Here is a 25247-nt window from a genome sequence, read left to right on the forward strand (position 1 = left end):
ATTGTGGTGAATGTACCACACTAATGAAGGATGCTGTTAATGTGGGAAGGTGTGGGAGATATGGGGAGTGGGCATATGAGAATCCCCTATGTTTTTATGTAACACTTATGTAATCTAAATATCTTTTAAAAATATAATATATTAAAAAAAGAAAGAATATCCTATTTCCATGTAAGTTTTGTCTACCATTGTTCAAAATGTTACCAATATTTTTTCCCAACTGATTTCTGTGATTCTCCCCCAATGAATCTTTAGTTATACAACCATTTCTCTATTAGCTAAATTGGAATAGTTTCCACAAAAACAAGTTTCATAGAAAAATGTATCCTATAAATGCTTAATGAAGCCTTTAACTCAGCCAAAATTTAGGAAACAGGGACATTACTGTCAATAGTTTTAAAATAAAAGGGTTTAAATTGGTTAATGGAAGTTTGTAGCAACAGAGAATTTCTTTTTGAATACCACAGAAAAGCTTGCATTTATCAATTATTTACTCTGCACTGGATAACTAGTATAATTTCATGATAATTCAGAGCAAGAGAAGGGAAAAAGCATGCAGGTTTTTGATAGAATTTTCACAGTCAAGTGTTCATCCAATACTTCATATATGGTTAGATTCAAATACAAACAAAGGTATATGTTTTATAGTGGGGTTTTCTCCAAGGAATTGTCAGAGCATGCATGAAACATACAGGAATGAACAATTTAAAAAAAAAAGAAGTTAGCATAGTAGCTAGTTCATGAAATTTAATCCTTTTAATTAATTCTGTAAGCCTATTAATTAATTTTGCACAATTAATTCTGTGTTCCAAGACTATTGGAAATGTAAACAAGTCAAAATGGCTTACAAAATAATTGTGCCTAATAAAATATTTGGATAACATGAAATTTCTTTAATTATTTTATAAACCTTTAAGAAAGTAACAGTTTAATTACATTTTTTGGGACCTATGCAAATAAAACTAAAACTTCCTATTTAAAGATTATCTTTCAGTCAGCAAATATTACCTAGATTTTAACAAAACTAGATTTTTTCTAATTCTACTTGTAAATTTTAAAACATTTTGTTAATTATCTGGATCCATATTTAAGTTAGTTTTCTTTACCTAATTCTAGACATTTTGACTGAAAAAATAAGTCTAACTTCAAGAATAGAATAATTTAATATTATCAATTAATAATTGTGTATCCTCACTGAAAGGGGGCTCATTTGTTCAGTTTTCTGATTTTTGAAAGAATTTCAATGTAATATTACATTGTATGTTTATGTTGATTAGCATTTCCTGATTGGGAGTTGAAATGTCAAGTAGAGGTAATGGACAGAAGTATTTTTGCTTATAAACATTCATAAATATGTTTTGTGTAAATTCAGGGATTTTTCTGATTTTATATATTGATAGCAAATACTAAGGTAAGTAAATAATATATAGGGATTATTAAAGGCCACAGGTTTTGTGAAAATTATTGTATTTAGAAAATTAAAAAATTGACAATATATTAGAATTATTGAACATTTTTGTGATTAGATTAAAGTAGAAAGAAAATGTGTTCCCTACTTAAGAAATGGACCGTATAAATTTTAGATTTTTAAAATTATAATGATTTTCATATGGAATATTTCAAATACCAAGAATGAATATAAACAGAAGTGCTAAGTGATTATTTTGAAGATATTTTTGCTATTAATGAATAGTGAATGTGGTTTAATATGAAATACTTGTCTGAAGAAAGTTTTTTATAGTATACTGAGGGAGAGAAAAGTTATAAAAACTGCTTATTATAATTTTCATATAATGAGACAATCCATGGAATATCTTTAGCACTACGGCCAGCAAAAAAGAAATCACTCAATAAATAGAAATTGCCTAGAAAAAGAAGAGACTATATATAGTAATCATAGCACGCTACCATAACTGGGATTAATGTATATCAGTCTGTTAGCTCAATGGATGGCTGTGACCTAATAATGAGTTCTAAGAGATTGTAGTTGGAAATTTATTTGAGTCATTAATCATATTTAGATATATATATACACTTTATTTTCAGTCATTAATCATATGCAGACACATATATATACTATATACTATATATATATAATTTTGAGTCATGCAAGCAAACCCAACAGGTTTACCTTTTGGAGTTTTAATTACATCAATGACTCTGTTCCAAGGGAAAAAAAAAACTGACCATCAAAGTCAGTCAATCTTAATGAAATATTTATAGATAAAATGTAACCTTTATGGGAAAGTATATTTACCCTATAATGGAAGTTAAATGTCTATATATTAATATATACACACAGTTTTTGCCATAGAATTTACATGTTTATGCTTAAGGTAGATGACCTTTTAATCATTATTGGCATAACTAAAATTTAGTGAATGCTTACTAAGTGCCAGATCTTATTCTAGGTAGTCCCTTATTTTTTTAAGTTTTTTTTTTATTCCCCCCCCTCTCCCCCAGTTGTCTGTTCTCTCTGTCCATTTTGCTGCGTGTCCTTCTTTGTCCGCTTCTGTTGTTGTCAGCGGTACCGGAATCTGTGTCTCTCTTTTGTTGCGTCATCTTGCTGCGTCAATTCTCCGTGTGTCCAGTGCCATTCCTGGGCAGGCTGAACTTTCTTTTGCACTGGGCGGCTCTCCTTACGGGGCACACTCCTTGTGCATGGGGCTTCCCTACACGGGGGCACCCCTGCGTGGCATGGCATTCCTTGTGCTCATAAGCACTTAACTCCACACGGGTCAAGTAGGCCCAGGGTTTGAACCGCGGACTTCCCATGTGGTAGACAGACGCCCTAACCACTGGGCAAAGTCTGCTTCCCTAGGCATTCCCTTTTAATCTCATTTATCTCTAACAACACTATGAAGTAGGTAGAGATTACCTCAATTAGGTTTAGATACATTCAGCTACTTGCCCAAAGAAATATATCCAGTATGTTTTGGAACAAAGAATAAACTACTCATTTGTACATAAGTGCCAAACTTTTACTCACTATACCATACCGTTTTATTTTGCCAAATGGCTGCCAATGCAATGTACCAAATACGAGTTGCTTTTTATAAAGGGCTTTATTTGAAGTAAATGCCTACAATTCCAACGGCTTGTCTCATTCCAGCCTCCTCTATCAGTCTCAGCTGCTCTGCATTCTTCCCAAGGTCAGCCGAAAGCTATCAGGGATATAGCTCATCTCTTCCTGGGCCTCAGCTCTTTCAGCCTCTTGGGTGCTTCTCTCCTTGCAACTCAGCTGTAGGTGAAACTGTTTTTTTCCTCACATGGCAGAATCAAATATGGTGGCTTCCTTTATCTGTGTCTGTCTGTGTCTTTCTCTGTGTCTCCATTTATATCAGATTCGGCAAAATGGGAGTCACACTTCACTGATATAGTTCAAATGAAAGGGTCTCACATCCACAGGAATGGATTAGTTCACAAACATAATCATTCTCTTTTTGGGATTCACCAAATTCAAACTGCCACACATACTCCTTACCAAAGTGATGCAAACTTATCTTCATTATGATTAAAAATATTAAGAGGGAAACTTTTCTAAGTAGGATAAATATCTTTATAGTGAAACCAACTCAACAAATATTTTTCTTATCATTGCCCATATATGATGGTTTGATTTAGTCTCTGCCCAGGAGAAAGAGAGATAGCTCTTATACTCTTAGTAGGTATAAGACTCACTGGTGAAGAGACCATTCTCTCCCAGGTGAGTGGGCTTGGTGGCCTTGTTGACTATCAGATGACTGTATATATGAGGATCTATATCAGAACTCTCAATTCAGTTCCATTGGTCAGCGTTTCTATCCTTGTGCCAATACCATGCCATTTTCACAACTGTAGATTTGTAATCTCCTCTCAATATAGAGGTGGAGTGGACATCACTGTCCCAGGGTCCACAGGATGGAGGAATAAAATATGGATTATAGTGGACTTACTGGTATTCAACTATAGAACTATTGCAACTAGTAATGGAAGAAACTGTAGCATTGATGTGGAGAAAGTGGCCACTGTAGTTGCTGAGAGCAGGGAGAGGGAAAAAGAGATGTGATGTGGGGGCATTTTCAGGACTTGGATTTGTCCTAAATGATACTGTAGGGACAGATGTTGGACATTATATATCCTGCCATAACCCACTGAATGTACAGGGGTAGAGTGTAAACTACAATGTGAACTATAATCCATGCGGTGCAACAGTGCTCCAAGATGTATTCACCAAATGCAATGGATGTGCCACAATGATAAAGGAGGTTGGTAATATGGGAGGGGTGTGTGGGGGGTGGAGTATGTGGGAACCTCTTATATTTTTAATGTAACATTTTTTTGTGATCTATGTATCTTCAAAAAATACAGTAAAACAAATTAAATGCTAAAAACCAACTCACTGGGTTTCTGGGTCTCTTATTGCAATGCATATTCCAGGGCTCCATCGCAGAATCTGATTCAAGATATGTAAGTGGACCAAAATTCTACCTTTTAATGTATTTTCCAGATGAGTCTGATGCATTTGGTTCAGTGTTAGCAATTTTAGAAACACAGACATATGCATAAAAATTACAAATAAACAGAGATTTCATAAATTCTAATGAACAAAGATAAAATCTTAGGAAAATTTTTAAAATGTAAAAATAATTAGTAAGTGATTATGCACAGGGAGATGAAATGGGTTTCTGACAGTAAGATAGTCTCGTGGGAAAAAAGAACAGTGGGCAGAAAGAGGTTATTTTTAGTAGATCATTTTTATTGTAGTATGGGGAAGGTTAAGAGCTGAGGTTGGAGGTAACTGTGAAAAGATAACCTGAATCCAAAATGCAGAGGACTTTGAAATTCCAAGGTAAATTTTCTGGAGTTTGTGGTATACCAGTTGACCACAGGAGAACCATTGTTCGATAAATAAATACTTGTAGCTATTCCTCTGAAGTACATTATATAGAATTACACGTGGTGTGGTAGGCCAAGTAAATCCCCCTACCCCAAATATCTCTCAACCTGTCAGTATATCATCACATTATATGGCATGGACTTGCAGATGTAACTAAAGTTAAGAACATTAAAATAGGGCAGTCAGGGCTCAGTCTAATTACATAAGCCTTTAAAAGTAGAGACATTTCTACAACTGAAATCAGTTATGTGTGGCAGAAAAAGAGAGCTGCAACAGAGATAAAGTCAGATGTATTTACATATGAGGAGGATTCAATGTACAGATGCTGGCTTTGAGATGTATGGCCCACAACCAAGGACCAGAGAGTAACCGCTGGAGATAAGGGCAGTCCCCACGTGGCAGAAAGGAAAAAGGAACTTCAGTCCTACAACCAAAGTAACTGGATCCTGCCAACAACCAAAAGAAGCTGGGCAGTCGGTTCTTCCCAAAACTACCTAATAAGAGCCAAGATGACCAACATTTTGATTTTTGCCTTCTAAGGGCCTGAGCAGAAGGAGCAGAGATCACCCAACTTTCAACTAGAGAGCAGAAAAATCATATATTTTTGTTGTATTGAGCTGTGAAATTTGTGCTTATTTGTTATGGCAGTGATAGAAAACTAACACATATGGTAAAAGACACCAATCACAAATCAATAACTGAAGATATTCTGCAGAATAATAGACATTCACTTAATATTCTTTGGATGCCTACTACCCTCTATGTTGTCAAGACATCCCAAACATACATTTAAAATATTATGAAAATAAGTGCATCTATTTTCCGGGAAGCAGAAAATACAAACGGAAATTTAATGCTGCAGAAAAAAAACATAGGCAGATATTTAATACTACATATGTAGATAGAATGGGAAGCTATAGAAATAGTTTTGAATATGAAATCATGAAATCCTATAGCCAAACTTGAAAAAATGCCCTAATCTCAATTCATCTTCTAAGTTACTACATTTTTAGTATACTTAGCACCTACTTAAATAATAAATTGACCTAGAAATACCTTTATACTTTGATGAACAGAATACAAGTTATCCATTAAAGAACCTTCAGTTGAAAATTAAGGCATTACTACCTAACTCTTTCTTCAATATTGCCAAATTCACACTTTAAACATTTATGTTTACAGGTTTTTGAGATTATGAGTTAAGTTACCAAGATAAAAATATTCAACTATTGTGAAAGCACCTCAGAAAAATATGCGTTGTTACTATCACAATGGAAGAAAATAAAATGTAAAATTCATTCTGCCCTACTAAATAAAAGATCATCCAGAAATCTATTAGATAGAAAATTGTGTTCAAAACTGCTTTAATATGGCATCATTTAGGATATAAAACTATGAAAATATTTTTGCTCAATGGTTTCCCAAAGGACATTGTTTTTCCTAGTAAGAACAGGACTAAATGAAGTAATGGCTATCACAAAAATTTTCCCACATGCAAAATGTGAACTTTTTACTGTAACAATTCTGTTTATGATTGTTTTCTAGTGTGCTCTCTAAACATATTTTAAATTATTATGTGCTTTAGAAACTAATCACCTCTCTACATATTTCTGTATCTCTTATGAAGATATTAGATGTGGAATTATAGTCCTGTGGAGAGGAGCTGAAATCTGATAGGATAGCCCTATGGCTGAGGGAGGGACTATTCTCTAAACTGGGTAGAAATTTTATTGTCAAATCAAATAAATAAGAAAAGATAAGTTCTTGATCTCTATCTGAAATCTTCAGGGATATATAGCATTTTTGCAATGCGTATATTTCACCTTTTATATAAGTAAAAATACAAAATCTGTACATTTTTAATTCCCCCAGCATAGTCTGGGGCACCACTCCTTTGAGTATCCACATTGGAGGATTAAATACAGATTTAAAATCGTCTCCCATCAGTTCAGACTATGTATGAATGCCTAATGAGTTTGTATCCAACTTCCAGAAAAAAGTTTCAGTTTGAAAAGCTTTTTAGTTTTCTACATCAAGGAAAAGGGATTATGGATCTGTGGTACTAAAAAGGTTGGTTTTAAGAACTGAAGGGATCAACTCATTAATTTCTGTACTTTTCTCTTGGTTCTAAATTTCAGAGAAGATAGAGGCAAATTGGGGAGAGGGGAGAAGAAAGTGACATCTGTGATGTCTGGATCACAGATCAGATCTAGCTTTGTTATTCTCACGTTTAATTCCTTTTGTAATCCCTAACACTAGAGTAATTTCATGGTCTCATCTTTTAAAAGAACTTAAGGGAAAGATTTTCGCGTTGGGGACATACTGAGATGAAAAATAAAAGCCCTCTGAATGTAGCATTTTATGATATATTAAAGATTAGTGAGTAGGTGAATTTCTGGGCACAAGATTTGAGATTACAGGACTGGCTGTATTTCCCTTTGTAGTGTGGTTCTTCTCCATTGCCACACTTGGAGAATTTTGATTGCAATTCATTAAACTGGGCAATGGTTCCTTCATATTACCATCACTTACCTTCATAATATACTTTAAACCCATGAGCACTAACTGCAAAATCACTGGTCAAACGTAGTGAGAACACTGATTTGGTACTTGTCACTGGCGGTGGCAGATGGAATCCTGTTAACCTAAAATCATAAATGGAATTAATTGTTAGAGTCAGACATTTTATTTAACAGAATTGAAAGAGAATTAAAAGGCACTGTATCAAACCCCTAACCTTTGTGTATCTTTCTATCTATATTTTATACCATAAGGATTGGCCGTCACTTATCAAAAACAATTATTCTAATATGTGTGTGTGTATATAACTATTCCTATGTACATACAGATATGCATGTGTGTCACTATTTAAATATCTACCACATATATCATCTATCTGAAAATATTGATTAATTCAGACTTTGAGAAATAATTCAATATTTGGGAAGAGTTGTGAGGGTGTATCTGATGTCACGGATTTCAACAACTGAATATTTGGGTGGCATTTTAATAAAAAATATTGCTTTTATTTATTTGCATAAATTGTTTCCCTGATAGTTTAGAATGTGTGTATATATATGCGTGTGTGTGTGTGTGTGTATATATATATATATCAAGAGAGAAAGAAAGAGAGAAAGGAGGTTTTGTGGGAAAATTTAATATCGAAGGAAGATATGTATAAAATCTTGAAACAGATGTTTACACATGAGAAGTGATTTTGCTTTACTAGATGTCAAAGTTGCAGTAAGCTATGTTAAAATAGTGGAAATTTTTTCTTTTAACTATTTCACATATTATATAACTAAGAGTTGCTTATTTTTTGCTGTAATTTGTACTTGTTTTTCCAAAGATTTATTATATATTAAAACATTTTTAATTATATAAAAGGTGATTCAAAATTGGCACATTTTCTAAAACTGAGAAGATAAATGTAAAGACTAAAAACCATATTTAAGGAATGTACTTTTTCTAAAGCTAATGAAGATAAGTAATTAAAATTTTTCTATAAATTTCCTTTTATATTGTTCTCCCATGTTTTATTTTTATATTACCTTTACTTATTAATATGTAAGCAATAAATATATACAATGCAATTATATTTCTTTATTTGCCTGCAGAGTTTCATCCAACATTATGAGGATAGGATTCATGTATACTTAAATAACCACATATTTCCATTTCTGTATAGCAGTTCTCAAGTTTTTTTTTTTTACCTCAAGTCCCTGAGATTTATAGTCATATCTATCAACATTTACCCTATTAGAAATCAAATCTGGGGATTAATTTACTGGGGACTTCATTACTTCATTTAACAGTAACCAGATTAATTTCATAGTGTTTACAAAAACCACCTTTTTAAGGGAAAAAAACCCTATATTTCCCAAACAAGACAAATGTGAAAAGAATACATTATATTGTGTTTGCAAATCCCTTCAATTTTTGGCTTAGTAGAAAACATGTGGATTCTCATATGTGCTCTTACATCCATATTTTAAAATATGTTGTTTTGTTTGATGTATGTGCAGAAAGGCAGGCTTCACTTCAATATATATGCTTAAAGAGAATAAGTGTTCTAACAGATTCTGCAGGTAAGATAAAAGTGGTTAATCTTTCAAACTACAGAAAAATTTGGCAAGTTGCAATGTGGAATTTAAAACTGTATCATCGAACATTTTGTATTCATAACATTAAAAACCATTGGTCCATATTGGCTTGCTTTGATATTTTACACCTATGCAGGTTTTATAGCACCATGCATCAGTCATTTGAAAAACACTGGTTCACTGAGTTACAGAGATCTTGCAAATATTGACATATTTAATTTCACAATATTAAAAAAAACCACACCTATCTGCATTGCCATTGATCTAATCAGAAAAGTTTCTAACTTGGGGAGGCTTTCAAGCTTACAATAACTGATTCAAGTTTTCCAAAATTCTAGCTTTTATTAGAAAGCTCAGATTTTATTATTGGCAACAGATCTAGTCAGTCAGTTATTTTCCTTGAAGTGACAGGCTCATTTTTTTTCATTTTTAGAAAATATCTACCTATCACCCAAGAGTGAAAAACCATAGTTCATTATTTTAAGTAAGGTATATTTTTGTTCTTTTCATTCTTTATAAAACTTATTAAAAAGCAGATAGTAGATCTGCCAACAATCACACAATTGCTTATTCTCCAAGCAGCCATCATATTTTAGTAGGCAATAAATTATTTTTTTGCATATTTCCTATTTCATCACACAGATGATTAAAATAATGGTAGCAGAGATTTAATAAAATAATAATTATTTTTAGTTTCATGAAAGGACATGCTTAAATGCAACTGGCATTATTTATTTTTATTTTTATTTTTTCTACAGCAAGTGTGTGGCATTGCTAATGCACCAGGAATTTTACCCACCATATCTTTTGTACCATGAGGGCAGGAATGACTTCACATTAAACTTTTTTTTTTTCTATTAGTAATATGACTACAAATTTCATTTAAAAGAATTGGTTTGGTACATGTTGTTTTCAATTTTTTGGTATCTTTATATTTTTAGATGTTCACTTAAAACCAGAAAATATTTGGCTTTTGTAATTTTAGAGTCTAATCTTTAATATGTCTTTTGTTTATACATGTTCAATGAACTATAATATCTATATGGGAAACCTTATAAATCAAAACTGCACAGATCACTGAATTATCATAGATTAAATATATTTTAGACCAAGAAATAGAACAGTGTCAGCAATACAGAAGTCCTGATTATGAACTTCCCTTTCATTATTCTCTCTCCTCTTCTCAAAGATAATCACTACACTGACTTCTAATAACATAAATTAGTTTTCCATATTTAAACAATTTGTGAGAATTGAAACATACAGTAAGACTGTTTTCCCTTTGGCTTGATTCAATATTATGTTTGTAGAATTATAATATTAATTTTGAACTTTATTTCATGCTGTATAGGATTCCATTGTATGAACTTATGCCACTTTGTCCATTCTACCGTCAATGAGCATTCGTTTTATTTTGTGTTGTTTGCCAGTTTGAGCTATCATAAATAATGCTGCCTTGATGTTACATATTTTCTGGCATGTGAATATACATACATATTTCTACTGGGAATAAAGCTAAAAGTATAATTGCTGAGTCATGTGATAATTAATAAATTATTAAAGAGTTTTCTAGATATTTTCAATTTCAATTCTTGATTTAAAGGTATAAAAACAAATGTGCAAATGTTTAGAACATTTTTAAATTTTCAGAGTAGTTTTATGTTCACAGTAATTTAAATGTCCAAAGTATTTTCCACAATCAATAGGAAACATCACCAAAAGAAAAATAAGGTTAATGACTTTGCAACACACTCACACACACACAATGAAAATCTAGTTGCTTTGTAAACAAACTGTGACAGGTAGAACAATGACCCCCAAAGATACTTTTGGTATTTTCCAGGCCTAATTCCTAGAAATTTTGAATATTTCACAAGGCTAAAAGAAACTTTGCAGATGTTATCACATTTTGAAGATCATGAGGATGGGAGATTCTTGTGGTTCTAAACCCATTGTAAATAGGACTTTCTCAGGATCTTATTTTTAGTTAAAGTTTGGTGAACTGAATCTGGATGGCCTTAATCTTATTATTGGAGTCCTTATGAAAGAGAAAGTCAGAGGACGGAGCTGGAAGCCAGAAGTCAGCTGAACCCCAAAGAGAAAGGAGAGGACATCATCATGTGATGGGAAAGATAAGGAACTCCAAGGATTTCCAACTTCCAGATGGCCACCGACTCCACAAGGAAACAGGTCTTCCAACCTCTGAAACAGGGAACCAATACATTGCCATTGCTTAAGTCAACCCATTGTGCAGTATTTGTTATAGCAGTAGGAGAAACTAAGACATTCTGGATTATATGGGTAGGCCCAAATTAATCACAATTGCCCTTATAATAGAGAGGCAGAAGTGTTAGAGAGAGTGTGTGAGAGAAGATGTGACTATGGAGAGAGAGCTTGGATTGATACCATTGCTTCCTTTAAAGAGAGAAAATGGTCACAAACCATGGAATGCAAGTAGTTTTTAGAAAATGGAGATGGTAAAGAATGGATTATTTCCTAGAGCTTCCAGAAGAAATATAGCCCTGCTGATGCTTTGATTTTAGTCCCGTGACTTCTTGAACTGTAAAATTATCAATTTGTGTGTTTGAGCCAACTAAGTTTATGGTAATTTGTCACAGCAGCAATAGGAAACTAATACACAGACCTTTTGGTTTTAGAATGTAAATTACAAAGACAGTATCCAAATATTATTTTTCTCTATAATTGAAAACTGAAGTCCTATAGAACTCAGCTATAAGACTATAATACCAACTGAGACCCAAGTTGGTATTACAGAGCCTATTTTTGCCATATTTGCTGACCTCAACTTTACAAAATCTGTCTATGTAGGTAAAGTATACAATTTCATCCTCACATTAGAGATGACACAAAAGACTGAGATAAATTCAATAACTAGGTCACATTCACAGTATAGCTACAGCTAAAACTTTGCTTTTTAATGGAACATACTCTTAGCCTCACATTGTCTTTGCCACATTAATCAAATCATGGAAAATATTTGAACTACAAACAGATATACATACGACAAATTAGTTTCATGCACTCTCAAATTTTTTAATTCAGGCACATGTAACCAATAACCCTATATTTCTTTTCTGACAAAGTTTAGAATACTTTTATCATGAAGATATAAGAGGTAATAGAGAAGGACAAATGTGAAGCATTTTTTCCTTTTAACAAAAGCTAATTTTCTGCAGATAGACTTAAAAATCATCATGGTTAGCATGTTTTAAAACGGAAAATGTATTTTTGTTATTCATTCCAATAAGTGAGGGAAGAGATGTCTGCCTTTAAACTTACTTTCACAAAATAGGTGTATTATTATGGAAATTTGAAGTCATTTGTTTTACTCCACCCAAAAAACACTCCTGATTGATTTGAAAATAATTTCTTTCAGTTACAAAACCCTTTAGTTTCTTTTCATAAAATGTCAGTTTGTAATTTGATCTTTATATGTATGATTATTTATTGAAAATACCTCTCCATTGAACACTACGATTCACTAAGTCAGGGCCTTCTCTGTTTTTGCTTACTACTTTATAACCATTGCTTTGCATGATGCGTTCTATACTATGTTAGAGGCCCTCAATAAATACTTGATAAATTAGGAGATGAGGTGTTGAAGAATGCAAACTCCAAACATGTTTTTTTTCCAACCAAGAATTGTTTTCTTGAAACAGTGTTCCCCAAAATCGCAAAGATATAAAGGAATTATACTCGAAAAGTGACTCGAGTAGTCTATGTAGAAATTTGTACAGAAAACTTACTGTTCTTTATGATATTAGCCTTAAAACTTAAAAGGAAATTTTATATTTCAGGGACATCTATTTGAAATTTCTACATACAAATATATAGTTTTAAAACTCATTTTTAAGATAATATTAATATGATATTTATCTTTAAAATATGAGTTACAAATTTGCAATTGTTAGATCTATGGTATATTTCACCTAAGCATATTTTTTCCAGGTAATGTAAAATCTTTCTTAGGTAGTTGGATAAGCATGGTATTTTTTCTAGGGAATCATTTGTACTGATTCAGAAATGAGTTAAACTTAGTATTTTTGCATATATATTTTAAATGATTATTTTATCTATTATATTTCTTTCATGTTGATGTATGATGAAATAGCAGTGAATGATACTCTATTACTCTGAAAAGAAATCAGAGTGTCACTGTAGATTCCTTGCATTATAGCTGAAATCACAGTTCAAAGTCATCATCAATTTCCTAAAATTCATACAGCTTGTAGGCAGTAGAAAAAAGATATGAATCCATACCATGATATCAATTTCTTTCCCCACTATGACTTGCCCTTCCCCATAAAGGCAGAAAGCTTATTTGAACAGTCTCTGTTTGCCCACATTTCCTATACAAAGTTCTTAATAAATATTTAGAATAGATAAAAACACTGTTTAACCAAAAAGATGGCTTCAAGTAACGGAGGCAGGTAAGAACTATAGTAAGATTAAAAGGACCTAAAATGTAAGCCCAGAGAAGCAATGGAAAACCACTTTCTGTTTCATCTTGTTGACATCTTTATAGCAATTATGACCAGCGATTAGCAAAGGCATTTCACTAAGATCAGCAAAAACGCATATCAGTGAAAAATCCTAGAATCATGTAGTTAAAGTGTCCTTCAGATGTTATTTTTTAAGAAAAGTTAAAAATGAAGAGGATGGCCTGTAAAGGTTTGGGATATGTTAATTTTGCCAAGTAGTGCCTTTGTTTTATGCTATCACAACAATAATTACCGTTTTCTATTGCACAACTTTTAAAAATTCACTTAAGTTCTAATTAAAGAACAAGCATATCCTTTTAATATATTTAGCTTCAAGAAAAATTCACTGAACTGTGTTTTTATTTAATATCAGGAGAATATTTTGTCAGGTACCAGGACTAGCTTATGGCCACTGTTCTAGTGCTTCCTCATCTGAGAGGAGGATACAAAGAAAGTGTTGGATGGCTGGTTTTTTATCTTACATTCGACAGTTTTTAATTTGTAACATCAAATCCCCTTCTCCCTTCCCACTTACACCTCTCTCTCAGTTTATTAGGGATGCTGTAACAAACAAACTGGGGGACAGAAAACAACAAAAATTTACTATCTTACATTTATGCAGCCTAGAACAAAATCACCTGTGGTGAGGGACCTGCTTCCTTTCAAGTCCCTAGGGAGACATCTGCTCACGCCTCTTTTACCCACTGGAGGTGGCTCGCCACCAATCCATGGCGCCCTCTGCTTTGGTCATCACAAGGCATTCTCCCCTTTGCTTCTCTTTTTCCAAATTTCCTCTCCATATAACCTACCAGTATACTGAATTACTTTAGCATCATCTCATTTTAACTTTCCTAATTGTACCTGTAATAACACTATTTTCAAATAAGGTCCCAGTGTAAGTTATCGGAGAAAAAGGATTCAAGATAACTTTTTTGGGGCAAAATTCAATCTCTAACAACCACCACCACATCCTAACATTTTATTATTTAGCAGACAGAAGAGTCATCATAGATTATTTTTTTATATGTTTTAAAATCAGTCACTTAGAGCATGCGATCCTGTCACTTCGCATGTCCTCTTTTAGATGAAATGATTCTTTCAATATTTCCTATTAAAAGAAAAAGTGATGGTATTTCATACGATAACAGTAACTAGTTTAGTTATAGGGAGAATTAAAGAATTAGCCCATAACTTTAAATTGACATATATGAAAAGTAATACAATAATTTTTCACTGAACACAAAACTTATATTAATTTGTATAGTAATAAAGCCATTTAAAATGTCATTGTGTATACTTTTTAAATAATAGGTTGTTTAAGGATTTTTTCTTAATCATGGGAATTAGTGTACTGTTTTACTTTTCATGTAGTGCAAACCCTTAAAAGACCAGGGTTGATGGTTAGAAACGATGTTATTATCTAAACTTGATTATCAACTTCTAACTAAAAGATATAATTTCCTTTTTATCTTTTTTATTTTATTTTTAAAGAAACTTTAGATTACACAAATGTTACATCAAAAATATAGGGAATGGCCATAAACACCACACCCTCCCTGTCCACACTTTCCTCCTTTAACCATGTCTTTCATTAGTGTGCTACACTTGTTACAATTGATGAAGATATATTGAGGCATTGCTACTAAGCATGGTCTATAGTTTACATTATGGTGTACACTTCATATTACACAATTTTATAGGTTTTGACAAACTGTATAATGGCCTATATCCATCATTGTAATGGCATGCAGAACAATTCTAGCATCCCCAAAATGCCCCATCTTATACCTCTTCTTCCTTCTCCTTCCCCTCAGAAATCTCTGGTGACCACTGTCTTTGCATCAATGTTACAAGTCCTTCCTTTCAGACATAATTATTTGATCTATATTATCTCTAACAAGGTAATCAAGGGGAATTTCTACTTATTCTTGTTTTTATATAATATTCATCTATTTGTTGATTATAATATTTTAATTTTCTATAAAGAGTATAAAAGTCATTATTTTAAAAAGACTATTACATATTACTGCTTATAATGAAATAATGGAAAAGTGGTCATGGAGAGAGAAAGACCCTTATTAGTTTTTAATGTGGTAATATTATCCAATTCTAAGGATTTGGTGACTTTTAAATAAGAGCATTCATGTGGCATGGTCTAGTATATTTTCTGGAACCTAATAGCCAATAAATGTTAGTTTCATTAATTCTTTGACTCAAAATCCATTGCCCTTTGTCTGTACTCTGTGGCATGCAACCATTAAGATAAATTATATTATCTCACAATAATTCCTTATTACTCACAGTAAGATTTGTGGATATGAATTATTCTACAACTTTGATTTGGTTAGAGAGTTCTTAAAAATGATCCAATTGATATATGAAATTTTCTGCTAATACAAACTATTAACCTATTTAATTTCAAGGAGAACAGGAAAGCCACAGGAACAAGCTGATATTTAAAGTAATGACTGTTCTGTGAGAATAAATCATGCATATCCTATTGATATTGGGGTACATGAAGCACAGCACAATAATTCATGGTTATGTCTGGATGACAGTTACTGTAACATTAAAGGAAAGAAGGCTGTGGCAATATTTGAATAATTATATCATTTGTTGAGAGTAAATGAACTGAAGCTTCTGTTCAATATAAAATTCAGAAAAGAGCTTCTTCTGTGAGAAAGATAAATTCACAATATTAGATACATTGCTAGAAATAGACCCATGGAAAAACGCATATATATATATACACACACACTGATGCAGATACGGAATGTGATAGATATAGGTATAACTGTTAATATAATAGAGATATAGATAGAAGCATAGACAACAAGCAGTTACTCCCGCATTTTCTGTGTTCTTCACTGTATTCAAGAGCCTGTAAATCTTGGAACTACACTTGCCAGAATACCTCACTTTGTCAACACATTACCTAAGAGGTTGTGCCAATGAACATACTCCCACAAGGTTTGGAAAGTGGAATCAAACTGTAAGCCATTCTATGTCTCGGGTCCTGGCAGGTAAGTGCATAGCCTTCAGCAGGTGTTAGAGGTGAGGCTATTCTATCAAGTTCCCAGAATTATTTCTCAGAACATCCATGTTGGTACTGCAGGCAGTGTGATCATCCTGCATTTCCTGCAAATTCCTGATTTCCCGAATGCTAGTGAAGTCTCTCCTTTCATAACCCAGCTTTAAACTGAGAATTTCTGTTATAAAATATCTTCCTGATTCAAGTATCTTCAGTTTTTCTATTGTTGACTGAACACTGAAAAATGCAGAAAGCCTACAAAACCACTGTCTCATGGAGGAAATTCATATTTCCCTCAAAAAAAAATAGAAAGTGTTCTAAATCCACTATATCTAAAGTTACCCTATTTCCATACAATTCATTCCTTTCAGTGATTTTGGAAGTTGGCCCCCAGGACTAAAATCTTTATCCAGGTTTCAGGTATTGTGGCTATAATTTAACTTCACCACTTAACCTCTTCAATTTGTTCTATTTCTGCTAAAAGAACCACAATACATCTATAATGCTCCATATCCCCCACCCCCACATCTTTTTTTTTTTTAATTCATAGGATCATTTCGCTTATGGCTATAAGTGACCATAATTCCAAAGGCAGTCTGGTTGGATCTCTTAATTTAGCATTGAGAAAACTTGAAGACCTGGGGGATTTTATTGGGTGACTAATTAGTGTTAAACAGTGTCAGACATTTAAATTTACTTTACAATATTCCTAATATGCTTAAGCACCTGCAAACACGGGAAAAAATAACATTATTCCTAAGGTTTTGAAGTTTTTAAGAAGCAGTCAAGACTACCAATTATGAACCTGGGTTCTGGGACACAGCAATTGACAAGTCGTTACTCTGCTGTTTATTAGCAATCTGATGTTGTGCAATTTACTTTATCCCAGTTAATTAAGGATGAGATGAGACTCATGTTAGGAATATCTTATTGTTATGTTGTAAGAACTAAGTGGGTTAATATTTGTAAAATTAGCTCACTGCCTGGCACATACTGGATATCATTTTTGCTCTCATTATTTTGATGATGATTCCATCCAAGACTCACCTAATTATCATAAGCATATCTGGCTGGACAACCTGAAACAAATTACAGCACTGCCATTTAATATTGTGCAACATTGGACAGGTAACCTAAACTCCCTCCCTTTCTGTTTGCTCACTGGCAAAATGTAGATGAAAATAGTACCTACCCCTTGAGCCTTTGTGAAATATAAGCAAGTTAATAAAAGTGTATCACAGCTAACATTTAGCAAGCACTGCAGAAGTGCTTGCTATTATAATGACCCATTCCTAAGAAAGATTTTGACAGATCTGAGAATTAGAATGTTCTTTCACATACCAACTAGAATTTTGTTCCTGAAGCACCATGATATTGATACTTACACCAAATAAAATATTTTTCCAGGTCTAATCCTTCTTAAGACATGTTATTATCCGCCCCTGAGACTATTTTATTTTTCTTACAAGTTAAGAATTCCTTGGATCTTCAAACATTTTGGATATGAAATTAGTAAAGATTCTTCATGCACAGTTTAAAGTAAACTTAAGGTAAAATTGACCAACAAAGAGAAGAAAACATACTTAATCTTTGATAAAGTTCTCAATTAAAAAGGAAGGAATGAAGGGATGAAGAAAAAAAGGGGGAAGAAAGGAAGAAAGGAAGGAAGGCAGAAACATATGTTTTTAGGAATTTATGATTCTTAACATTGATTCAATTGGGTTTCCCCTATGAACCCCATTATCTCGTTTCCAGCATTTTGACTGGTACAAAATTTTTGTGCATTTCAAAAATAGCTAAAAGACAGGATTATACACATCTTACTATATGAATTTTATTATATATTTTAATGGATCTTCTACATTCAGTCAGAAAAAAAAGCAAACATGATTTCACAAAAGTATAGTTTGTATTCCTACTAAGTTTGGTCCACTTATTAAACCATATTAAGTATTTAATTCAAAACTTATGGCTCCTTCTATTTCTCAGAATGATGTTATTAATTAACACTGAATTCTTAGATTTAGCCAAACTTAAAACTTATACAACTAGCATAATTTACCTATGCATTTAAAATATGTGACTATTGGTAGTGTATTTATGCTTGTTTATTTTCTCCAGACATTAAAGAGTTTACTCTTAATTAGATAGATAAATGACTGCAAATACATTCTAAATCACTATATTATCAAATTAGTAATTGCTTTATGGTGCATTCCAATGATGAAGACAAATTATAATTGTACCTAATCTAAAGATATTAAGAAAAACTTGTTGAGATGCTGTGCCATTCTCTAGTATGTACGGAATTACCTATGCAAAAATGAGTGTTAAGAAGAGTATTAAGTCTCATAAAATTAATAGAGCACTGCAACTGAACAGTGGTAAATATATCATTACGATTATGATTAAAGATGTTCTGATAAAGACACTATACAGTTTAATTTAGCTTTTCTAAAATTAAGGATTACAAGGCAGAAATAGAGACCTTTATATTTGAGAATAGTTTTAGCTCTGTTTTAATCTTAATATCAATTATCTTAATATCCATTGGAACAGAAGTGATTCAGAACATAAAAACCACTCTTACAAATGTATATACAATTTACTATCTCCCATGTGTCCATCATCACATTCTTTTAAAATGTCAACAGGTACTATTTGATGTGGTTATCTCTTTTTGTTTATTGAAATCCATAACTGGTGAGTGGCATAGCTTCTTGAACACTTTTTCTCTAATTTTTTTAGGTTAAAGAAAATTATAATTAGTCTTCATCATTTGAATACATCATCAAGAAAATATTAAAATGAAAATGTAGTGACATAAAATATATGAGCAATCATATCTCTACCTAATTAATTAGTGAATTTGGACATGATTTATGAACCAATTTAGTTTTGCCAAATGATATTTTTTCTGAAAAATATAAACTCATTCATTAAATTATTAATTTACAATAGCAATCATAGTTCAGAGACAAGCTTTTAAATTGGACAACTAGTAATAAATTAGTAATAAATTATCCTATGAACTGTTTTATACTTTATGAAGTATTTTTAATTGCCCTTTTACCAAAATAAAATATTTTATCCAAATAAAATAATTGCAAACTTTTTCACTTAACACTGAGGAGATTAAATTCAAAAAATATTAGCAAACATAATTAGATAATGGCTTAAGTATTAGTCTTATTTGAGAAATAATATTTCATCCTTTTAATGTTGCATTTTCAACATCTCAGGGATTTTGTAAGATATTTACTAACCTAGGAATATGCCAATTTAATGATAACTTAATAAAATCTCACAAATATATATTTAATTCTCATAAAGCACTGAAAATATAACATGAGTTTTCGATAAATGTTTTCCTATATCTCTTTATTTATTTTTAACATAAAAGTCTCCTATAGGAAAGTTGCTGTTTTTCAATTTCTGTAATTCAATATTATGGCATTCAGAACTAAAGGAATGATTAAAATAAAGCAACTCATCAAAATATTTCAATCATTTAATATTTACCATGATAACAATGGTGGAAATTTATAGGGAAAATCAAACCACATTTTATATTATCACTGCATTTAAGGAGAGCAATTTAAAATAACATGTTTTTAATGTAAACCATTGATTATGGTTAGTAGCAATGCTTCAATATTTGCACATCAATTGTAGCAAATACACCATACTCATGTAAGATGTTATAAATAAGGGAGGTTGGAAGAGGAGGAAAAAGATGGGTATATGGAAGTCCCCCATATTTTCTATGTGACTTTTCTGTATCCTAAAGCTTCTTTGAAGATAAAGTGAAAAACTAAGACACTGGAGGAACAGACAGAAGAAATTTTCATGTACATGAAAGATAGCAGATCTCACAGCGATGGAAGAAACAATGAAAATTTTTTTTGTTTTGGCATTTTATTATTATTTTATTTATGTTTTTGGCTTTGTTCTTGGGAAGGTTTTGGATCACAAAAGGGTCACAGCTGTGGCAAGGATCACTGGTGTGGGACGTTGGTGATAGGGGGATGTGTGGGGAGGGATGTAACTGGGGCCTGCTTCTAAGGCATATGAATATGTTCAAGTGGTCATGGAGTATTGTCTCAGTGGGGTGCAGACCCACACAAAGACCAAAGAATATTGAATTTACATCCTGGAAAGTCCTGCAACATTCTCTAATAGAGTAGCAAGAATTCCCCAAGCACATTGGCAGTGCCAAGCAAAAGAGGACATATCATTATGTTACGTCCTTAATATTGATGCATGTACTTATGAGCCTCCATCTTTTGAAATGGAAACATAGCCTAATATTAGATATTGCCTAAAAGTTACCTCCTGAAAACCTCCTTGTTGCTCTAATGTGGCCTCTCTCTAAGCCAAACTCAGCATATAAATGTACTACCTTCCCCCTGACATGGAACATGACCCCCAGGGATAAGCCTTCCTGGCACCAAGGGATTACTACCAAGCACCAACTACTAGTGATGCATTTGGAAAAAGCCCTTGCCCAAAAAATGCTAAATATTAAATATAAATGTGTTTTTATGCCTAAGAGATTTCAAAGTGTGTTGGGAAGTCATTCCAGAGGTTATGCTTATGCATGTGTCAGGAGGATCTCAGTGACTGCCACAGTAAACAGCACCTCAAACAGGAGCCCCTGAAGGCTCTAGACACTATAGGTAGGGCATACAATCTTAAGAATTAGACAACCTGTCAATGAGCCATACTCTAGAATATATGCTCCCCAATATAACAGAGTTAGACTTGTTTATAATATCCCTACACCTGATTCCTCTTCCCCTTTTATCTGAACCTACAGTTACCACAACACTTGTTAAATATATGTCCCAGGGACTTAAATCTTCAGTCTGTTCATATGCTGGTTGAACCTTGAATCTCAGCAGAGTTGCAATACATACTTTCCAGTTCACTGGACTTGCCCAGGACAACAACAGAAAGAAGATGATAGACAATGCCCATCCGAAAGCACAGAGAGTATCTACAACTGCAAGCAAGACCATTCCATCCATCTGCCCCATGGGTTCTAAGTCACCTCTCAATCAGAAACAGAGTGGGCATCACCATCCCAAAATCCTCAAGATTGAGAAATGAACAAACATAAGGTGGGAGTGCTACTATGGACTCAAGTAGACTTATTGTTATTATAGCAATGGAAGAGCTTGTGGCATTGATATGAAGGCAGAGGTCACCAGAGTTTCTGGGGGTAAGACAAGGGAAGAATCGGTGTAACATGGGGCATTTTTGGGACATTGGAATTTTCCTTCATGGCATTGCAATGACGGATACGTGCCATTGTGTATTTTGTCAAAACCTATAAAATTGTGTGGTACAAAGTGTAAACTATAAACTAGACCATGGTAGTAGCAGCGCTTCACTATGTATTCATCAGTTATAACAAATGTACCACAATAATAAAAGATGTTGTTGGTGGGGAGAAATGTGGAAGGGGAGAAGGTGGGGTATGTGGGACTCCCCTATATTTTTAATGTAACATTTATGTGATCTAAAATTTCTTCTAAAATAAAATAAAATGACTTGTTTTTTTAAAGCTATTAAAGTTCCTGTATGACAAGAAAAGCTAGAATAACCGTGGATCTTATATGTAAGAAAAAAAAAAATTACTGAGTACCTTCTATAAGGCTCACAGCTATCCATATAGCTATAATTTATTTTCTAATTTGGGACAACCCAAATTGAATTAACATTTATTCTGGGACAATAGAAAACAAAAAAGTGTTGTCTTAGACAATTCAAGATGTTTGTGCACCATCCCCCCCCCCACACACACACACACACTAATGGGCACTGATGTAAGAGACACAATATGGGATAACAGAGAAATATGACTCATTGTACCTAAACTACCATAAAATTATCTATGTAGCATTAATTATAGTAAATGGAATAAATTTTTGAAGTGTGTGCTAATATGAAAATTCTAAAGGAGTAATACCAATATAGTATAGTTCTATAACTATGGCATAGTAATAAAAAACAAAAAGTAATATGGCATAGTAAGGGTAATATGGCATAGTAATAAAAAGCAAAAAGACAAAAATTGTACTCATTTATTTACATTCTCCTTTCTCAAGCTTTTTTATATTTATATCATGGACAAATTGAGGTTGATATAATTTTTTTTTAATTTTTAGAAAACATTCAGTTAACTTTAGGAAATAACATTTCTTTACCACATTTCATAACTATTAATATGTTGAATTCATAATGTTTTCCTTAAAAATGATTATATATATATTTTTAATACTATAATATAAATCACATTTCAATTTCTTCAGGGAAACTATGAATTTGGGTACAATTTTGATAGTATATCAGAGGAATCATAGAAATAGTTTATTTTTGTATGGAATGAGGCAAGATGAGTAAATAAGAAAACCAAATGAATTTATAAGTGATCATACTCCTGAGAAAAAAACTGGCATGTATAATATTAAATAATCATGATCATAAGTACATAAAATAATTCATATTCAAAATATTAATCTTTGATAGATGATGAAAGATGATTTGAGAAATAACTTAATAAAACACATTTTCATCATTAGGCCAAAACTTCTAAATGAAACAGAATACGTGAACATATTCATAACCTAAGTACTGGTGGGTATACTCAGAAATCAGATGCTTTGAAGACAAAACTGTCTGTAAATTTAAATTGGGCAACTGTGTGAAGGACTAGAATAAATTATCTTCATTAGTCTTAGGGGATAAAAAGGAAATAATTTACACATTAAAGTAGTTGCTGAACTTGTGGAGAATTTAGAGTATTCTTGTGGATGTGACAAAATTGTAACTTTTGAGATAAAATAAGGAGATGCAATCCTATTAAATGTAAGTTACATTAATGGTAGTCAGACATAATATTTACCTCACTATATTGGAGGTTATCATTATAAAATGAATTACTGAATTAACAAAATGAGAAAAAGGAGGAGAAAATAAAGAATGAAGAAGGGGGAAAGCAGGAAGGAAATAGATCATAAAAATAATGCTCACTCCTCTTGACATAGAGGTGCAATGGACACAACCAATCCAATGTCCACATAGAAGAGGTGGCATTGGATTGGGAAAAGTGGACATGGTGGCTGATGGGTATGGGGAAAGGCAGGAAGAGATGAGAGGTGGAGGCGTCTTTGGGACATGGAGCTGCCCTGGATGGTGCTTCAGAGGTAATCACCGGACATTGTAAATCCTCACAGGGCCCACTGGATGGAATGGAGGAGAGTATGGGCCATGATGTGAACCATTGTCTATGAGGTGCAGAGGTGCCCAAAGATGTACTTACCAAATCCAATGGATGTGTCATGATGATGGGAACGAGTGTTGTTGGGGGGGGGAGAGGGGGGGTGGGGGGTGGGGTTGAATGGGACCTCACATATATATTTTTAATGTAATATTATTACAAAGTCAATAAAAAAAATAAAATAAAATAAAATAAAAATTTAAAAACAATGCTCAATAATTCTCATAATGCCAAACAAAAACCTGTTTCATCAGGCATTTACATTTTAGTCCCATTTGAAAAATCCCTGGGAAAAACACTCTCTTTGTGATGTTCTGACAATAAATTTTTAAAACCACAGCACAACTTCACTCTAATTAGGTACTTTATATACACTTACTTATATAAATTTTATAGTAAATGGGTGTGCATCTGAGTGTGTAGACAGAGACATGATTCACAATTTGCACCATGAAATATAGTTCTGAATATTATAACTTCTACACTCTGAAAAGTCCAACATTTTAGTTCCAGTGTGAATGCATCTGAACTCTAGACCCATATATCTGATCACTATTTTATATTTCCACTTTGATAACTTATTAGCATGTTATACATGTGTCATGTGTCAAAACCTAAGTCTCAATTCAAAAATTTATCCTTCCCTGTCTCTTATTTCTAGTAATTGGCAATTTATTGACCCTCTATTCCTACTAGGATATAAGTTCTATAAGGATGAGGAAATTGTCTGCTGTTCTGTGCTCTGGAAACCCTAGCCCCTCCTATTTTTCTTCTATCATATCTGTCCTGTAGTAAATAATTTTTAGGTTACCTCTTCATTTCCTTGGCTTAGTCTCTTCACATCTTTATAATTAGACCCCTGTATTAAATTTCTTCTCTTTTCCTATTTGTATTCTGATTTATGCATAGAAATTAAGAAAGTAATACTATTTACTAGTGGAAAAGAATTTTCTCAGTTTTTCACAATAACGTAGGATAGAGAAAATATAAGAAATGAAATTAATAAACAATTATATTATTTTGGGTTATAGTTAACTGAATACTACCTTGTGGATCATAAAATTGGATCACTCTTTTAATATTATTTAGGGGAGATACATTTCAATAAATGATAAACTATATCCCCATTGAACCTAAATTCATGTTCATATAGCCTAAATTAATTCTGAATAATGTTTATATCTGAACTCATTATAGTCTTTGAAATGTTAGATACATTTTATTGCTATCATGTATTAAATTAAATGTGATATCACATGTATATGAGTGAATTAATTTAATTATAGCTAACAAGCACAATCATACCACCTTGAAACACAAAATTAAACATGTTTTCAAAATTGAATATTTATGTCAACAAAATTCATTACTTGACTGCCTTTATATTCATATCAACAGAAACATTTTAAGTTCCTGCTATGAATCAAATGTTCAATATACATTATCT

At 32.5% G+C, this 25247-nt stretch overlaps 1 protein-coding gene across 2 annotated transcripts in view; it reads right to left on the reverse strand.

Annotated features, from left to right (window-relative positions):
* Nucleotides 1-25247, reverse strand: part of CSMD3 (CUB and Sushi multiple domains 3) — a 1328729-nt gene that overhangs the window by 1139013 nt on the left and 164469 nt on the right. For both annotated transcript variants that reach the window (XM_058275930.2, XM_058275932.2), the window contains exon 3: nucleotides 7412-7524. In XM_058275930.2, coding sequence (XP_058131913.1) covers nucleotides 7412-7524 — 113 coding nt within the window. The remainder of the gene's footprint in view (nucleotides 1-7411; nucleotides 7525-25247) is intronic.

The sequence above is a fragment of the Dasypus novemcinctus genome, chromosome 14 (genome assembly GCF_030445035.2).
Source record: "Dasypus novemcinctus isolate mDasNov1 chromosome 14, mDasNov1.1.hap2, whole genome shotgun sequence".
Classification (NCBI taxonomy): domain Eukaryota; kingdom Metazoa; phylum Chordata; class Mammalia; order Cingulata; family Dasypodidae; genus Dasypus; species Dasypus novemcinctus.